At 58.2% G+C, this 18,140-nt stretch overlaps 1 protein-coding gene across 3 annotated transcripts in view; it reads left to right on the top strand.

Annotated features, from left to right (window-relative positions):
• The window catches only part of SDK2 (sidekick cell adhesion molecule 2), a 257,675-nt gene that overhangs the window by 168,955 nt on the left and 70,580 nt on the right, over positions 1–18,140 (top strand). For all 3 annotated transcript variants that reach the window (XM_058284650.2, XM_058284651.2, XM_058284649.2), the window contains exons 5-12: positions 811–944; positions 7,419–7,530; positions 9,146–9,336; positions 9,476–9,559; positions 11,175–11,369; positions 12,617–12,733; positions 14,175–14,342; positions 15,253–15,355. In XM_058284650.2, the coding sequence (XP_058140633.1) occupies positions 811–944; positions 7,419–7,530; positions 9,146–9,336; positions 9,476–9,559; positions 11,175–11,369; positions 12,617–12,733; positions 14,175–14,342; positions 15,253–15,355 (1,104 nt within the window). The remainder of the gene's footprint in view (positions 1–810; positions 945–7,418; positions 7,531–9,145; positions 9,337–9,475; positions 9,560–11,174; positions 11,370–12,616; positions 12,734–14,174; positions 14,343–15,252; positions 15,356–18,140) is intronic.

Below are 18,140 nucleotides of genomic sequence, written 5' to 3'. Positions count from 1 at the left end.
AAGCGGTCACCGTCCCACTCCCGTTCTGCCATCTTCTAAGTAGTTTAAACCCAGCTCTGGTCCATCTCCCATCACCTCATTAGTTGGAGGTTAAAAGAGCTTTCGAGACAAAAATCAGTTGAACATTATTAGGGTGCCCAAGAATTAGGGGAAGGGGCTTTGCCTTCCCACCGCCTGCTTCCCAGAGCTTTGCTGATGGGAAGGACCCAAACTAGGAGAAAAACAAGAAACCAGCCCACCCCGGCTAGACGGGAGCTGGGCCGGGCCAGCAGGAGCCAGAGATGCTTATTTGAGAGCCTGTTTAAAACTCTCTAACAGTCACCTAATGGGAGAATTTGAAAAGAATTCAACTGGATTTGTCCTTGTTAAACTAACATTAAGGATGTTTAACAGCTGTCTCGGGCACATCACATTAAAATCCGGAGATAGACGTGACAAACTAATGGTTTTGTTTGTCATTGGGAGAATGGGGCACGGAGCTGGTGGGAAAGGCCTCGAGCTGGGCCGCGGGGGGTGGCCGGAGAAGCTTGGGCCCCCTGGCCCAAGCGTGCGGTACTGGGGCCTGAGCCCCAGCGCTGGCGGCGTGGGGGGCATTTTCTACAAACTGGAAATGGCCGGGTTGCAAGCCACAGGCCCAGCAGTAAGGGGTTGGGGGCAGCCGGCTGGAGGCGGGCTCTGGATGCCACCCCCTCCCGAGCTGGAGACAGGGAGGGACAGTCGCGTCCCCTGCCCAGCTGGCCCGCTCCCACCCCGGGGGTTCTCAGAGCCGCCGGGCACCATCGTCAGAGGAGTCCTTTGCTCTCTGCCCAGAGCCATCACGCTGGAAAACACCCTTGTCATCCTGTCGACGGTGGCCCCCGACGCAGGCCGCTACTACGTGCAGGCTGTTAACGACAAGAACGGTGACAACAAGACCAGCCAGCCCATCACTCTCGCTGTGGAGAGTAAGTGAGCGGCGGGGCCTGGGACCCATAAAGGAGCGGCTCATTAAATCTTGGGAACCGTGCTCCCGGGGGTTGTTGGGAAGATGGAACGGTGGGGGGAGGGAGGAGGGGGAGGCTGGGGGGGGCAGGCCAGGAGCCCTCCCGGGGAGGAGGCGGAGAAGCAGCTGGGCAGCTGGGTGAGTTGGGTCTAGGGGGGGCTGGGTTTTGGACACCTGTTCTCATGACAAGCCTGAGACCCTCGATCTGGAGAGGGGGTGCTTAGCTTGACTGCAGAGTGCAGAGCGGGGTGCAGCAAGGGAGGGCACGCAGGCGTGGGCTGCAGCCCCCACCGGGGCTCAGGCGGTGAAAGGGAGAACGTGCCAGGAGGTGGGGTGCTCATGTTTCGAAGAAATAGACTGGCTGCCTGTGCCCCGCTTTTCCTGGGCACCTGGCGGGTGGGAGCCCAGGCTCCAGGCTCACCGCGCCCCTCTGCCCGCCGGCAGAGGCCCATCCGCATCCTGGGAGAGAGCAAAGCTCCCTCCAGGAGAACTCAGGTCAAGGAAACAGAGCAGAGAGGGCGGCAAAAGAGAAAAGCAACTCCTGGCATATCCTTGGGCAGAGAGGACCTTGGCGGGAATGAAGCCAATCTGTGATGGTGATCCTAGACATGTCCCACCGGCCTGGTCCTTCCCAGGGACAGAGGAGGCGGGACGGGTGGCCCCGGGCAATAGGCAAGAGCAGGGAGTCACAGATTACGCGGGACGAGGCCAGAGCTTCCCGCGACAGCCACAAGCTGGGGAGCTCCCCACATCTGTACAGCTCCCCACATCTGTACAGCTCCCCACATCTGTACAGCTCCTACTCAACCTCTGTCATCCACGGTTGCGCTGGCGGGCCGGGCAGCGTCGGGCCTTCCTGCATCCTTCCTCTAATCCCAGCTTCTGTCTGCCGGTGCCCGAAGAGCCCAGAACATTCCCCAGCCCTTGCCACGCCCATTCCTGGGCCTCCCAAGCTGCAGCGGGGCCCCTTCCCGTTTCCCCAGAGTCGAGCCCCTTCCCCACCCCAAGTTCCCATCGGCCTAGAAGGAAATGCACAGACTCCTTCCCAGGCACTGCCCCGTCAGGCTCACAGGGGTCCCCCCAACATTTACACGGTCTAGGGCTCGGTCTGGTCCCTGCGGCTGGGCAGCCCGAGGCCTGGGGCCGCTGTTTCTGGAATAAAAGAGAATTTTGTCATCGGAGGGAGATGCTCGCCTCCACCTGTTTTCCAGTGATCATGTTACCTGGTGTCTGCTGGAATCCAGGCACTTAGCTAAAGGCGACCTCAGAGATGTGGGAGCTGCTCACAATGACTCCCCACGCAGAGTCAAGGCCAGGCCTCCCATGTGACTCAGTTTACCCTGCAGAGACCAGAGGTCCGAGGGCCCCCTGCTCTGTGCTGGTCCCCATCACCCAGCCTCCTCCTCCAGGGGTTCAACCCTTCTCCTCTCGGGGCCAGCGGTGGGGGCTGGCTCGCTCCCTGCCACATCGCAGTACCCCAGCCCCGCAACTGGCCCGAGGGCAGCATGCAGGGCCCGCGCCGCCCCGCTGTTTGCAGATCCTCCCCAGTGTCTGTTTCTCCTAACCCACTGCCCCTCGCCTCTTGCTCTCATGCATGATTTGTGCTGGATTGAGAGCAGAATCCACTGATTTTTAGCTAATTTCTCCTCCCACGAGTGACTGCACTTCAAAACCTGTTCTTGTCACTGACACAAACCCCTGCCTGCCTGCCGGTTGACGGGAGCAATTGCTGCTTCTACCACCACCAGCTGCAGCTCCCCTGCTCTTACCTCGTACCCACCCCCCCCTTCGCCACCGTCTCCTCCCGCCTCTCCGCTCCCCAGGGCAGTTCCGCAACTCAGCAGCCCCTGGCCGAGCCCCTGCTCCCCTGGAGTGGCCGGTGACCCCACAAGGGACGCCCTGCCAGGCCTGACTGTGCACCCCCCACAGACCCCCACGGCTCCTGCAAGAGTGGGTGGTGGGGCCCATGTGAGCCTCGTAAGGAATTTTAAATTTCCCATAGCCACGTTCTTAAAAACAAAAAAAGTAAAAAGAAATAGATATTAGTTTCAGTAATATATTTCATTTAACCCATTCTATCTACAATATTATCATTGTAACCTATAATCAATATAAAAATATAAGTGAAATCTTTTGCATGGGTTTTGTACATAGTCTTCGAAATTGGTGTGTACTTTATACTACAGAATATCTCGATGGGGGTGCCGGGTTTCCATTGGAAATGCATGATCTGCATTTAGAGCTTATAAAATTTATGGTCAAAAAAGTAGATTCACGCACCCAAATTGTTCCCCACGTACTTAAAAGTGTCCCAATAACAGTCGAGGCTCCATTTTAAATATTAAATGTAAATTAATTCCAGTTGAATCACATTAAATCAAAGGGGTGCTAGCCACATTTCAAGAACTCAGGGAAACGGACTTTGGCCCAGTGGTTAGGGCGTCCGTCTACCATATGGGAGGTCCGCGGTTCAAACCCCGGGCCTCCTTGACCCGTGTGGAGCTGGCCATGTGCAGTGCTGATGCGCGCAAGGAGTGCCGTGCCACGCAAGGGTGTCCCCCGCGTGGGGGAGCCCCACGTGCAAGGAGTGCGCCCGTGAGGAAAGCCGCCCAGCGTGAAAAGAAAGAGCAGCCTGCCCAGGAATGGCGCCGCCCACACTTCCCGTGCCGCTGACGACAACAGAAGCGGACAAAGAAACAACAGAAGTGGACAAAGAAACAAAACGCAGCAAATAGACACCAAGAACAGACAACCAGGGGAGGGGGGGAATTAAATAAATAAATAAAATCTTAAAAAAAAAAAAAAAAAAAAAGAACTCAGTATCCACTTGCAGCTCACGGCCCCACATCAACTCGGTAAGGGCGGCGCCAGGCTGGCCTCACTCTGGTCCTCAAGACCATCCCGTCCCTTCTGGTTTCGATGGGTCTGAGCTTGAACCGCCTCTGTCTGAGCAGAGGTCCCCGAGCACGGCCAGGCTGTCCCCTGCCCTAGCTGGTCCCCAGGAGGGCCAGTGGAGGAGCTGACTTAGCCCAGCCCGCCCCAGCAGAGGACACCCCACCCAAAGGAGGGCCTGTCCTGCTGGCGGCTGGTGGGTACCACCCATCCCCGCGACCCTCCAGGACACAGCCTCCATTTCCAGCACCTTCTGTGTGCCAAGGGCCTTGCTCATCACTGGCCAAATCAGGAACGAGCCCAGGTTTCTCTGACCACAAAACCCACAGCATCAGCCACGACTGTGTGTCTCGTGAGCTCGGTCGTCCCCCAGTCCCGAGGAGGCTCATTTCGAGCCTTCGTCCTAAAACGAGGCCTCCTCTTTCCTCTTTGCCTCCCCCCTGCCTGATAGTCATTTGCACTCACTTCCTGTCCCCATCCTCTCGCCCTTGACTCCCCAATTCTGGCTTCCACTAGCCCCCTCCTCTCTGCAGCCCCCATCACCGGCGACCTCCTAGTGACATGTCCACTGGCCTCCTCTCCATCTCGCCCCGCTGCCGCGCTGCACAGCCACCTCCACTTGCCCCTGTTCCCTGAGCAGCCCCCACGCCCGTGCGTCTCCCCTGCTCCCTTCTCTTCTTCCTCCAGCCCTTAGTGAACCAGCCAGCATCCGGGTCTCGGCCCCCTGCTTGTCCGGCTGCCCCGGATCTCACCCTTCCCCGCTCTCACCGGCCCAGCTGCACAGGCGGCCACTCGGCCCCCGTTGCCAGCCACGGCACATCGTCACGTCTCTGACCTCCTCTTGCCTGTCTCCACCTGCCACCACCCCACTCAGGTCACAAAGCCACTTATCCCCCTTCTTGGAGCCCGTCCCCCCAGCACCCCTCGTTGCCTGTCTGCCCCACCCCCAGACCATCACCCTTCCCGAGGGTCCTCTCCTGTGTGTCCTCCCCTCCCTTGCCATGGCTCCCACTTCAGGCCAGACTCGTGCACCTGCAGGAACCTGGCCCTGACCCAGCCTCTCCCAATCCGATCTCATAGCAGGGATGGCAAGTGCTTTTCATCTCATGCCAACCCTGACCCACCGGGGCCCTGTGTTGAGAAGGATTCTGAGGCCACATCAAGGCTCAGCCAGAAAAACCACCGGAACCAATTTGCAATTTCTGCTGGAGCAGGAGCGGGGCATGGGAGGAGCCCAGGCTGGCCAGGGCGGCCTCCCTCCCTGTGGACGCCTTGCTCAGTCCACTGAGCACCTTCCACACCTGCGCTCACGGTGCTCCCTCCTAGCATCCCCTCCTCCTTCCCGCCCAAGTCCCCCAGGGCCCAGGAAGCCATCCCCCCACCCCAGCCCCCGGGAGCACTCAAGGCTTTGCCTGGTCTCCCGGGGCTCTCCCTGGTCCAGAGCCTCGAGGGGCTGGGCCCTTGGCCTCTGGGTGGCCCCTGGCCCACCGCTTACTCCAGGACAGGGGAAGCTCCCCCAGCACAGGCAGGCACATGCCGGAGTGGACACTGGCCCGGGCCAGCTCGACCGTCCCTCCCGAGCCTCCGCCCCACAGCCCCATGCAGGCACTCAATGAGCATCGATCGGGGCGGCCCACGAGGACAGAGCCCTGCTGCCCTGGGCGTCCGGGTGCCTGGAGCACCACTTGGCACATCCTGGCACATCCAGGAAAGAGTGGTTGAAGTGGGGGTGGAATTCGCACGCCCCTGGGAAGTGCTGCTGTTTATCCTCATTGGCCCCCAAGAAAACAGAAATGCAGTGGGAGGAAGTCGCCTGCCCGAGGTGGCCCTGGAGAGGAAGCCACTGCAAGCCCCTGGGTGGGGCCCACCTCCCCTGCCTCTCAGAGGCGTCAGTCCCTCCCGGGCCAATGTGCGGCCCCCCATGGGAGGCCCCTGTCAACCCTCCCGGAGCCCCGGGGGTGGGCTCCGTTAACTCCCCTGCACCTCGGCCGGTCAGCCCCTGGCAGTCTCCTCCCCTTGTCCCCATCAATCTGGGCAGGTACCTGCGCGTCCCGTACGTAATAAACAGCTTAGAGCATGTTTTTACGGGTTCGGCTATATCAGCAGCTATCAGTCCGACCGCTCTTTATGGAGCCTGCATGAGACTTTTATATCACTGCAGTTATTTGGCTTTACCCCGTCCTTGCTTTCCTTTTTTCTTCTTCCTCCCCTCTTTTCATTTCACTCCCCTTCTTCCTGGGGCTTCTCCAGCAACGCCTGGAGGCCGGTAGGGAAACTGCCCAGGGCTCCGGGGTGGCCCAGGGCGAGCCCTCCCCCCGCCCGTGAAGGATGCCCTGTCACTGTCACCCCCAGCCCTGTGTGTCACCGGCCTGTGACGTCCTGAGCCTCCCGGACAGGCGTGTCCTGAGACACTGAGGTTGCTTTGTCGGCACCGGGGAGCAGGTGCCAGAGAACACTGGCTTCTCTGCCGGCACTGGGCCCACGCCGGCCACAAAGCTCAAAAGCTGCCCGAGTCCTCAGGAACTTAAAGCAGAGGCAGTGCCGTTGGTATGGCCCACGCGTAACAAGTCCTCCATGTCGGTCCTCGGCTGTGGGGCTGCACAATGAGAGCGCTGGTTCTGTGCGTTCCTTCACTTAAAGACAGGCGAGCACCTACTATGTGCCAGGCACGGCTCTTTGTGCTGGGGGGCAGATCAGGGGGTCAGAACAAAGAGGCTCCCACCTTAGCCTTCTCGGGCCGCCATGACGGGCACATGCTGGGTGGCTCGTCACAGAAATGTGTCCTTGCACAGACCAATGCACAGACCAAGGGGCTGGCAGCCTGCAGTCAGGGTGCTGGCAGGGCTGGGCCCCCCCCCCAAAAGCCACAGGCGCGAGCCCATCATGCCTCTTCCAGCTCTGGGCTGCCCTGGGCAGTCCTCAGCGTTCCTTGGTAGCCGCTGCAGCCCTCGAGCTCTGCCTCCGTGTTCACACAACCTTCTGTCCTGTGGGTGCGTCTGTGTGTCCTCTCCTCTTCCAGCAGGGACACCGGCTCTTGGAATGAGGGCCACTCTAGTCTAACCAGCGCAGCTTCATCCTAACTAGTTACGTCTGCAAAAACCCTGGTTCCTCATTTGGTCACATCCACAGGCTCCCAGTGAGCAAGAACTGGGGGGCTGAAGTTGGGGACACCAGGTCACTCAACTCACTGTGGGCGTTTGTCCCCCGGAGGAGGGGAGACACTGAAGAAGAAAGCAAATAAGATAAATCCAAGGGGAGAGGTGGGTTCTGAAGGTCAAGTTCAAACGAGGAGATGAGGGCGGTGGGAGTGGCCACTGACCTGAGGAGCTGGGGACAGCCAGTGTCTCCGGGGGCCTGCCCTGGACACCCGTGAGCGACCGGCCAGTGGAGAAGAGGAGAGGGGCGAGCCAGGCCCTGGGGCTGTCCCCGTGCCCTGGGTCCACTTCATGGGGACAGAGGTCTCCCCTGATGCTATAGGTTCCCAAGTCATCAGCCTCTGGGGAGGCGGATTTCTGACCTCTGCCCCTATCTGACCTCTCCCCAGATGTTGGGGGCCCTGCAGACCCCATCGCCCCAACCATCATCATCCCTCCCAAGAACACCAGTGTGGTGGCCGGCACCTCGGAGGTGACCCTGGAGTGTGTGGCCAATGCCAGGTGGGTAGCACTTCCCCCCGCCCCATCACCCCTACTCCAGGGGGTGCCCCCGAGCCACCGACTCTGAGGAGAGCAGTCGGGACTCAGAAAGCTCTGGAACCCGAGACAAGCCACGGGGGCATTTAGCCTGGAGGAAGGGCGACAAGGGGCACGCTGGCTGAGTCAGGGCACGGTCCACGCAACCCCAGCTCCTTCTGTGTGGCCCAAGAGGAGAGAAGCAGGCGCTGGTGGGAGCTGGTGGGAGCTGATGGGAGCTGGGGGCACAGATACCAGCCAGGAGACGTGGGCCAGGTGGAGGGCCGGCTCCCAACACTTTGAACCACCTGGCCGGGGAGTGAGTTGTCTCTCAGTGCCGAGCCCTCCTCCCGTGCAGAGACGTGTATGCTGAGAGGCAGATCAGACCTGTCTGACACTAAGGACTTGACAGTGACCTGGGCTCAGGTGCAGTCCCGCCTCCGCCTACCCATGCCCTCACGTAGGAAGCAAATAATTTTAGAGCCTCGTTCCGTGCGGGCACCGTGCTGAGCACCTCCCAACACCATCTCCTCCATCCCAGCAAAACCCTCAAGCCATGGGTGTTACTACCCCGAAGCCCAGAGAGGGCAAACGACCTGCCCAAGGTCGTCGAGCTGGCCTCCAGCCAAGCCGCGATGCCGCCGGCTGCCTGCAAGGCCCACGCTCACAGCGGCCGTGCTCCGGGCTGTCGGTAGGATGGGAACGATGCGAGCTCCCGCCTCTCCATCAGGCATGTGAGCCCTGAGCCCCAGCCCAAACTGGCTCCCTAGAAAGGCTCAATAGAGACAACCTGAAATGGGAAGTTAGATAAGGGCCCAGAGGTCACCTCCAGCGGAAGGTTCCTGGAGCAGCATTTCCAAGCCCCGCACCTCGGCACCCAAGACCTCTGCAAACACGGGGAAGGCTGCCAGGAGGCGGCGGAACGTCTAAGGGCCCTGACAAGTCCCGCGGTAAAGAAACCTCCCTGACGTGGGTCTAGCCAGGCTTCCCAGACTTGTTTGACCATCGGACCCCCATTTCCATGGAGCCTCTCCAGACACCCCATGAAATTAGCCCAACACAGGAAAGGCGCATTCTCAGGAACCCACCACGGCTCACCAGGAGCCCCAGGAAACCAAACCAAAGGGCGCGTCGGTGGAGGGGTCGGTGAGGGTAGGCAAGGGCGCCCAGCTCGATTCCACTCCTCTACGCTGGGGTGGATGTGCCCTTCTCCCCGCTTTCTTTCTGCGTCTCCAGACCGTGGGTACTTCCACCACGTGTCTCCTTGTCACTGGCCCTCGTCTCCAGCTCCTCAGTTTGCTGGTTTATACTTGGATGCCCGGCTAAGGCCAACTTCCTGTCGCACCAGGAGAGCCAGAGGGGGCTGCCGGGTCCGAACCAGGCATTTACTTGCTTGAATGCATTTGTCCCGCAACCCCGAGGGTGGGCACCATCACCCCATTTTACAGTCGGGGAAACTGAGGCTCAGAGCCACGAAGGACCTTGCCCAAGGGTATGCAGCTGGAAAGTAGCAGAGCCGGGCCAGGTGGCCGCCCCCATCCTGCCTCTTGGGACTTCCAAAGTCCCGGTGGTGACATCCCTGCCGCCCCCCCGCCCCCAGGCCGCTGATCAAGCTGCACATCGTGTGGAAGAAGAACGGGGTGCTGCTGTCGGGGGGCATCAGCGACCACAACCGCCGGCTCACCATCGCCAACCCCACGAGCAGCGACGCCGGCTACTACGAGTGCGAGGCCGTCCTGCGCAGCAGCAGCGTCCCCTCCGCCGTCCGGGGAGCCCACCTGTCGGTGCTAGGTGAGTGCTCGGGAGGCGAGAAGGGGCTGCTGGGGCTCCCTGATGGGGGGGAGGGCCCGGGCCTGCTTAGGTTGACCCCCGGCAGTGGCTGGGCCCAAAGGAGCACGGCTCTGACCCCGGCCCGCCCTTCGTCCTGCAGAGCCACCTCAGTTTGTCAAGGAGCCAGAGAGACACATCACAGCCGAGATGGAGAAGGTGGTGGACATTCCCTGTCGGGCCAAAGGTAAGGCAGGCCTGAGGGACCCCAGACCTTCAGCCTCCCCCGTCCCTGTGGACGTTCCTAAGTTTCGCCTCCCACTGGAGACGGTGCCGCTAAGCACAGAGCCAGCCCTGCCGTGAGCAGACACTCAGGAAACAAACAGGCCAAATTACTGTAATCTCGGGACTGGAAATCAACCCGATGTGCCTTAACTTCAAGGCTACAGATGAACCCAAATTACCGTAATTTCAGGACTGGGGACAGACCCAAATTGCCCATAATTTGAGAGTGAAAGACAATGCCAAATTACTGTAATGTCACAACTCCCCGACCTCAGGGCACCTGTTAGAAGCACTGCCTGGCTTCTGGGCCATTTTCTTCCATCTCCTCCACCTACCCTTCCTCCTTAACACCCCTTTTTACAGTTAGCGAAAATTTCCTACTTTTCCCAGCCCCACCGTCCCACCTTCTGATTCAGCTGAGCCGAAAGACTGTCACAGGCAGGGTAAAACCAGGGAAGAGAAAGAGGGACAGATGTGCATGGCGGGACGTGGTCTGATATTGAGCAGTGGGGCAGAATACAGCGGAGGTAGGGGGAGGCCGGCAGAGGGAGGGATAAATAATGACTCCCCTTCTGGTGCCACAAGGAGAAGGCAAAGAGCCGTTCATTCCATGGATCTTTTCTGAGGGCTAACACGTGCTGTGCCGATACTGTTGGTGGAGCTGGGCGGAGCAGGGTGGAGTGGGATGCGCAAAGACCCTGCTTATATTCTCAAGAGGGAGGCCGGCAAACCAGTAAACAAATAAATACACCTCATTTCATTTCATCTAAAATGCCATCCGTTGTAAGGTGCCCCATTATTTCATGTACCACTAAGAAAGAAAAGATGCCAGCAATTAATTTATGATCTGCCACCAATTGTAAGATAGATTCTGAGCTCCAAGACGTTAGAATGTGAAAGAAGGCGCATCGTGGAACGAATGAAATACGGTATCCTACGACACTAGCGTTGAAAAGTGTTGGGGAGAAAAGGAAGCAGGCTTAGGGGCGGAGGGGCGGTGGGGGGCAGGGAGGGGGTGCAGGCTGGCTGGGTCAGAGCCCTGGAGGAATGGGGGTGCAGAGCGTGGCTGTGGGAAGACCGGGCCAGGCCAAGGGGCGATGGGCAAGGTCAGGTCAAGGCTGAAGCCGCTGCTGGCCTCCTGGTGCTGGCCGTGGAGGCAGGGCCTCCCGGGTATCGCCTGGGGAGGCTGGCGCCCTCCACGTGCTCCTCGACACAGAGTGCTGCAGTCAAGTGGGTCTGGAAAACCACCGTGGCTGGGACAGTCTCAGGACACGTAAAAGGCTTTGCAAAATATTTCATTCTTTAAAATATTAGTCTGCCCAACCCAGCATTTCCAGACTAAACTGACCCCGGCGTCTTATAATATTCTGGAAACGTCTACTATAGCCCATAGCATCCGAGAACAGAAATGCTGCTCTGAGACTCCCTCTCTCTCCTCCCCCAAGAAGGAACTAGAGATGAAGCCACGCTGGGTTCACATTCACAACCCAGGCCCACCCCCCCACCCCCACCCCCGCCCCGAGCCCCTCCAGAAGAGGAAGGGAGGGGAGGCTGACGGTACTCGCCTCTCACCCCAGGGGTGCCTCCGCCCTCGGTCACCTGGTACAAGGACGCGGCCGTGGTCGAGGTGGAGAAGCTGTCCCGCTTCCGGCTGCGCAGCGACGGTGGCCTCCAGATCAGCGGGCTGGAGCCCGACGACACCGGCATGTTCCAGTGCTTCGCCCGCAACGCGGCCGGCGAGGCACAGACCTCCACCTACCTGGCTGTCACCAGTAAGTCGCGCCCTCCCTCGTCCCGCGCCGAGCCCAGCGGCCTGGCTGGCACCGCCCGTCATGCTGCCACGGCCCCAGGCCGGAGCTCCCCAGGAGCCCCCGCTGGCTAGGAGTTCTCCCCAGGGTCCCAGAGCCGAGGGGGGCCCCTGGCTCTTTTGGGCAAAGAAGCTATGAAGCCACAGGCGCCCAGCTCCGGCGTTCGCCCGTCCCTGGGTTCCCGAGCAGGCTGAGGGACCCCCATCCCAACCCCCGACCCAAGAGGGCTTGCCCACGTTTCCCAGGAACAGCACCCAACACTTATCCCTTCCACCACTGGCGAGCTCCTGCCCCCCTTGGAGACGAGCCTGGCAATTACCATAGCTTCCCTGCCCGCCCCGCCTGCCCAAAGGAGCTGTTTTAACAATCAAATAAGGTAACACACACACACACACATACGAATCAATAAGAGGTTTGGGGCCACACCTTGAAACCTGCAAGGCTCAGCTCTGTACAAATGTCAAGTCACTGGTGGTCACCCTATTAGCAGCAGCAAAGGGACTTTCAGGGGCCCCCTGGAGCCCCACAGGGCTCGTCACCCAGGCCCACCCACAGGGCAGCCTCCCAGCGGAGGGGGGCTGGGTTCGTGGGAACTGCCGTCCCACTTCTCACCTCTGATGGGTGCAGGTCAGTTAGTCCTTGGGCCACCCTGCTGCTCTCAGGCGGGATGAGACTGTTCACTGAGGCCTAAGGCTAGGGAGGGGCCCCCAAAACAAGGAGACCCGATGCAAAGAAGCAGTGCCACCAGGTGAAGGGTCTCCAGCTAGGGGCCTTTGGGAAGGTGGGATGTGCTCCCCTTGGCCACAGGTATTGTTTTCTTTTAAGAAACCAGAGCCTCGATTTCCCGTATTTCACATTCTTTCACGTTGGACAAAGGCTGAATCCCCTTTCCTTTGTCATGGAGGTGTAGCTGCCCTTGGGGGGCCTTGGGGGCCCCTCAGGGGAGGTCTGGGAATCAAGGCAGGGGGGAGTCGTGTCTCCAGGTTCTTCTGTAGGGCAGTGAAGTGGGAGCTCTCGTGGGCTCTCTGGGCTTCTTCCCAAAGCTGTCCCCATCCGGGCACCTGCATCCTTCCCGGACTGGGACCCACAGCAGGGAGGGCCACCAGGGGAGTGGGAGGCCCTGGCCTCTGCGGGCTCGGCGCGCCCTGGCCTTCTGGCGGGGGAGGCTGCTCCCGGGGTGCAGCTAAGAGGTCCCCTGCCTCCGTTTGTAGGCATCGCCCCCAACATCACCAGAGGCCCCCTGGACAGCACGGTGATCGACGGCATGTCAGTGGTGCTGGCCTGCGAGACCTCGGGGGCGCCCCGGCCAGCCATCACATGGCAGAAAGGTAGGTGGGGCAGGCCTGCTTCCGGGGGAAAGGGGGTGGCCATGGGACAGGCTGGGGCAGTGGTTCTGAGCTCAGTCCCGGAGCCATCCAGGTTGACCCCTGGCTCCTGGTTCTGAGCTCGGCTCTGGAGCCATCCAGGTTGGGCTCTGGGCTCCTGTAGAGTCAGCAGGTCAAGCACTGCACAAGCCACAAGGGCACCATTCACATCCCAGCAGACTCGGTGTGCTGCACCTTCCCAGACCTGTCACCTGGGGTGAGTTCTTGACTCACTCCCAGCCAACGGTTCCCCTTCTGCAAACAACCCTGTCGCGCCTCAGGGCGGCTGAGCGGCGCACGTGAAGGGCCTGCCCTGTGCCTGCCAAGTGGCGCAGCCCAAGAAATGGCAGAGACTAGATTTCTGCTATTATTCTGGCTGCTGGCGCAGGCAGGAGGCCGACCTCCTCTTCCAGGCAGCTCGGGGCTCCCCCTCCTGCCTGCGTGTGCTTGCACTTGCCCAGCTCTCCCTGCGTACACATGTGCAAGCACGCACACCTCACAGTGTCCCCCTCGTGCCTCCGCTCAGCTGTGCCTTCTCCACAGCACTCTCCCACCCCCACACCCCGGGCCTGGCTTGGGGTTTCAATTTTGTTCACTACTATCTTCCCAGGGCCTGGAATTGAGCCTGGCACACAGTAGGTGCTCAAGAAACATTTGTGCAAAGAATCTAGGCACACCCAAGCATGTGTCCAGTCACATCCCTGACACGCCCCCCAGATCACTATCCTGCACACATGTGCAAATGGACTCACACGCAGATTTATGCATGGAGAGTCCCCTTTGTACGCAGAGAAGCAGGTTTCATCTGAAAGGGGTACAGTAGGTAAAACCAAGAGTGACACGCCCGGCACGTGCTCACACTCTTGCACTCACTCTCTGGCCAGGACCCCTCAGGCCGGGCGCGCCCTCGCGAGGCCCCACTGCAGAAGGACGTGTCCTGAGCTGCCCACGGCTACCCCCAGCCCATGTCCCTCTCCACCACCACCTCCATCACTCTTCTCTGCCCCTTGAAGGTGACCCCGTCCAGAAGCATCCCGTTGCAGGACACCTGTCACCACCTGATCAGAGCCAGCTGCCTCCCGATCACCTCAGGTGGCAGCCACCCCCCGAGGGCTCTGCCTGGTTGCCTCACTGCCACGGCACGAGGAGGGTAGATTAACACCAGGAGACCCAGGCTGCGGCTGCCTGCCTGTGACCTGTGCCTGTCACCAAGTCAGACCCCTCTCTGGGTCCCCGCCCCGCTAATCCACACCCCCAGCAGCCCTTCCAGCAATTTCTGAAGGTGGGAGAATCCGGGGAGTGGATGGGAGGTGCAGTCCGAGCACAGAGCCGCAGCAGGGTGCCAGGGCCGCCCCTGGGCAGGCTTGGGGCCCCAGGGGCTGAGCCCACCCCGTGTCGCCCCCAGGGGAGCGCATCCTGGCCAGCGGCTCTGTGCAGCTGCCGCGCTTCACGCTCCTGGAGTCGGGCAGCCTGCTCGTCAGCCCCACGCACATCTCCGACGCCGGCTCCTACACCTGCTTGGCGACCAACTCTCGGGGGGTGGACGAAGCCTCGGCCGACCTGGTGGTCTGGGGTGAGTGTGCACAGCGGGAGCCCCTTACATGCCTGTGTGCGCGCGGGTGCACCCTGCCGGCGCCGAGGACGCACACCTGCAGAGCAAGCACGTGCCCCGCCGGCTCTCTGCGCCCCTCCGACCGCTCGGGTCAGGGAGCGTGTGAGGGGGACGCTGACAAATGAGCTAGCTCAGAGGCTCAGGTCCTGGGGCCAGGGGCATGGGCTCGTGCCATGTGCCATGCTAGGCGGGGTCTCGAGAAAGTAGCGGTGATGTCACAGCTCTCTTCATACACTTTCGGGCAAAAGTTGGCCAAGTTTTCCTGCAAAGGGCAGAGAGCGGTTATTTCAGGCTCTGAACCAGACGGTCTCTGTCGCAAAGACTTGATTCTACTGTTAGAGCAAAAGCAGCCGCAGACAAGCACGTGATGCGGCCGTGTTCCAATAAGTTGATGATCCAAAGAGGCCACCGGCCAGATTTGATCCCCGGGCGTATTTGCTGACCCCTGCCTAAAGGGGGCTTCTCGAGCCCCTCCCTACTCTGACAGCAGCAGGTGGGCTCTCCCCCGCTGGGGTCGCCAATCCAGGCAGAGCCCAGGTGCTGGGTGGGTTTGCCTGCGCGGGGACGGGAGACCCTCGCCTTGTCCTGGCACGCTACTGTGCCACCAGCGCGGCCCCGTCATCATCAGATCTGTTTCTCCATCCTCTGCATGGATTTGTGAGAGCAAAATCAAAGGACACCTCCCACCCCATGAACGTGGCTTCCAAGATTTAAAGTGCCACAAAAACGCGGTGGCCTTTGGAACCCCGTTCCACGACTCCCGCCGTTGCCCACCCGCCCGCAGTCAGGCTCTGCCCTCGTCCACCCTGAGCTGAGCGCCACAGCCCCGAGGCGCCCTGCCCACCACGTGGCACTTTCCGCTCTCTTCCAGCTCGGACCCGCATCACCAAGCCCCCCCAGGACCAGAGCGTCATCAAGGGCACGCAGGCCTCCCTGGTATGCGGCGTGACCCACGACCCCCGCGTGACTGCCAGGTACCCATCGGGCAGGGGGGAGGGCTTGTGGCTGGGCCAGGGTGTCTTCTCCCATTGGTTAAGTGGCACCCAAGGGGGCCCGAGCACACCCTCGGGGACCACCTGCTGAGCTGAGTGTGCAGCAAGCAGCTGGGGGTCTGGACCTGCGCTGGGAAGTCACTTTCCTTGGATTACAGCGGCAGAGGGGGGAGGAAAGGGGCAGGGCTAAATAAAAGCGGGAAGTAGAGAATGGAGCGCGGAGGGCGGCCGAAAAGCAAAGGCGTTTAAGTGGGTGAGAGATCGCGGGGCTCCGATACCCTGTTGTGGCCCCCCCAGGACGCCACGGCAAGCCCCCACGTCGTAGACCCTCTCCCCATCGATAGGAGCAGTGCTAGGGCGGATGCAGACGATGACCCCGGGTGGGTCCTCAGTGCCCAATCCCAGGCCACCCTCTCCACCGAGGCGTGGCCTCAGGGCAGCTGGGTCTTGCTGTAGAGGCTTCTGGAAGGCCTGGGAGGAGCAGCTGTGGACAGAAGCAGCCAAGACAGGTGCCGAGAGCTGGGGTCCCTCGCATGCCTGGCAGGAGAACAGCTGTGACAAATCCCCAGGAAGGCTTTGGGAACTGAAACCAGGAAGAACCCATCCTTTCGGTCTCTCGCTTGAGCTCCGGAACGCTGAGTAATAATATCTAACTGCTTCCTTTAAAGCAAATATTCCCTACGTGTTGCGTCTCTGTTTTACCGGCCACTGGGCTAGAAGGGGCCTGGGCCCCGGGGCCGTTTGGAGAAACTGGCCTCTCCCCAGCGCGGCAGCTGCACCTGGCGCGCCATCTGGTGGGCTCTGGAAGTATGGCAGTTTGTGCGGCCAGGCCCGGGAAGACGAGGGGAGCTAGGGTCTCAGAATTCCAGAACTCGGGGGGGTTTAGAACTCGAGAGCACCTGAGGCTATATCGCTGGTCCAGCTTGCAAAATGCGTCGTGCCAACACAAATGCAAGCAAGAGCGTTGAAATCGTGTAGAGGTAGTTATAATATTGACATCCAATAATCCAGAATGTGCTTATTACTGAGTTGATTCAAATTTTGCTAAATTAATAAGCCAACTGTAAAAAAATTTCTCAAAGAGAACCCTCAACACCCATAGAGTACTACTGTGGGTCTCAGACCCATATATATGTAGAAATTTGCTTTTTTTATTTTTTTAGGCGGTACCAGGGATTCAACCCAGGGCCTCGTACATGGAAGGCAGGTGCTCAACCACTGAGCTACATCCACCCCCCCCCCCCGCATAGAGGTTTGCTTTTAGTGTCTGTTCATTGAAAACTCTTTCACAACAAAAGCTATATTAATTCAGTAACAATTTTAAATAAAATTTCTAAAACTATCTAATTATATTTGTAAAATATTTGCACAATTTATTCAGCTTCCCTGCTACCCTCCCTCTCCCAGGTGGGATGTAGGCATCAGTGGGTTTTAAAAGTTCCCCAAGTTATTCTAATATGTAGATTGGGTTTTAAACCCCTTCTCTAGCCATAAAATGCAACAGCGTCCCTGATCAGACTAGAAAGGATCTAAACAACCAAATCAAACTAAAATGGTGGCCACTTACATCCTGCATTACATGTTCTGAGAATAAAGCAGGGGTCCGCAGGTGCGAGCTGGCCAGGTGCGGCTTGTCAGCATGAAAAACCTCCAGAAAACTTTTTTTTGGCACCAGAACCAAACCGAGAAAGGATCTGAACAATCCACTATTAGCCAACATTAATATTTAAAAATGTTTTATTGTGGTTTTTTGTTCTTATGATGTAACTAATAGGTATTCATTTAGGGGGGAAACAGAAATTGAAGATGAACAAAAAGAGGTAGAGAGGAGTCCAAAAGTAGAGTTATCTGTGTTTCCTCCAATTAGAGACAATCAGTAATAATCCTGGGGAAGCATTTGACAAAACAAGGAACACAGTTTCTTTATTTGCTTTTTCCCTTGAGACTCTTCTAGGTACCTCGTCCCATATCAATGGATATTTTTGTAAACACTCAATTATTCAGTGGTCCATTGTGTGGCTGTAACATAATTTATGTTCCTAATTCCCTATTGCTGAATATTTGGATCATTTCTGAAAATTTTAACAGTGAAAAGCACTATTATGAATATCCTTGTAACTAAATATTTTTTGCACGTCCTTGATTCCTGGAGAACAATTTAATGTTATTTAAAGCTGAGAGGACCCCTGAAAACTACTCATCAAAGCTGTATAATAACCAATTATATAATTGCAGATTATTTTGGAAAATTTCTACTGTCTCTGAGATGAATGGATGCATGGGTTGTTTTCTCTTTTTTTCCCTTTAACTTTTTATTATGAAAATTTTCAAACATACACAAAAATAGAATTGTATCTTTAATCTTCATCTACCCTATCACTCAGCTTCAACAATTATCGAGATTTTACCTGTCTTATTTCATCTATCCTCCTTCCACATTTTTTTCTCTGGAATATTTTAAAAGCAAATCCCAGATGTGTGATTTTACCCTTAAATATGTCAGTGTGCATTTCTTACTAAAAGGGGTTTTTTGGTAATATAATAATGCTACAGTCACACTTAACACAATTAACAGCAATTCCTTGCTTTTTCCTAAGATCGATCCATATTCTGATCTCCCCAGTGGCCTCAAAGGTGTCTCTTTACTGTTGCTTGGTTTAACTCAGGATCCAAACAAGATGCACACATTGCATTTGGTTGGTGCATTTTTTAAATTTTGCAACCATCTCCTTCCCTTCCTATTTTTTGTTGTTTTCATTTTTCTTTT

Source organism: Dasypus novemcinctus, chromosome 21, assembly GCF_030445035.2.
Source record: "Dasypus novemcinctus isolate mDasNov1 chromosome 21, mDasNov1.1.hap2, whole genome shotgun sequence".
Classification (NCBI taxonomy): Eukaryota; Metazoa; Chordata; class Mammalia; order Cingulata; family Dasypodidae; genus Dasypus; species Dasypus novemcinctus.
This window is presented reverse-complemented; position numbering and strand designations above follow the sequence as displayed.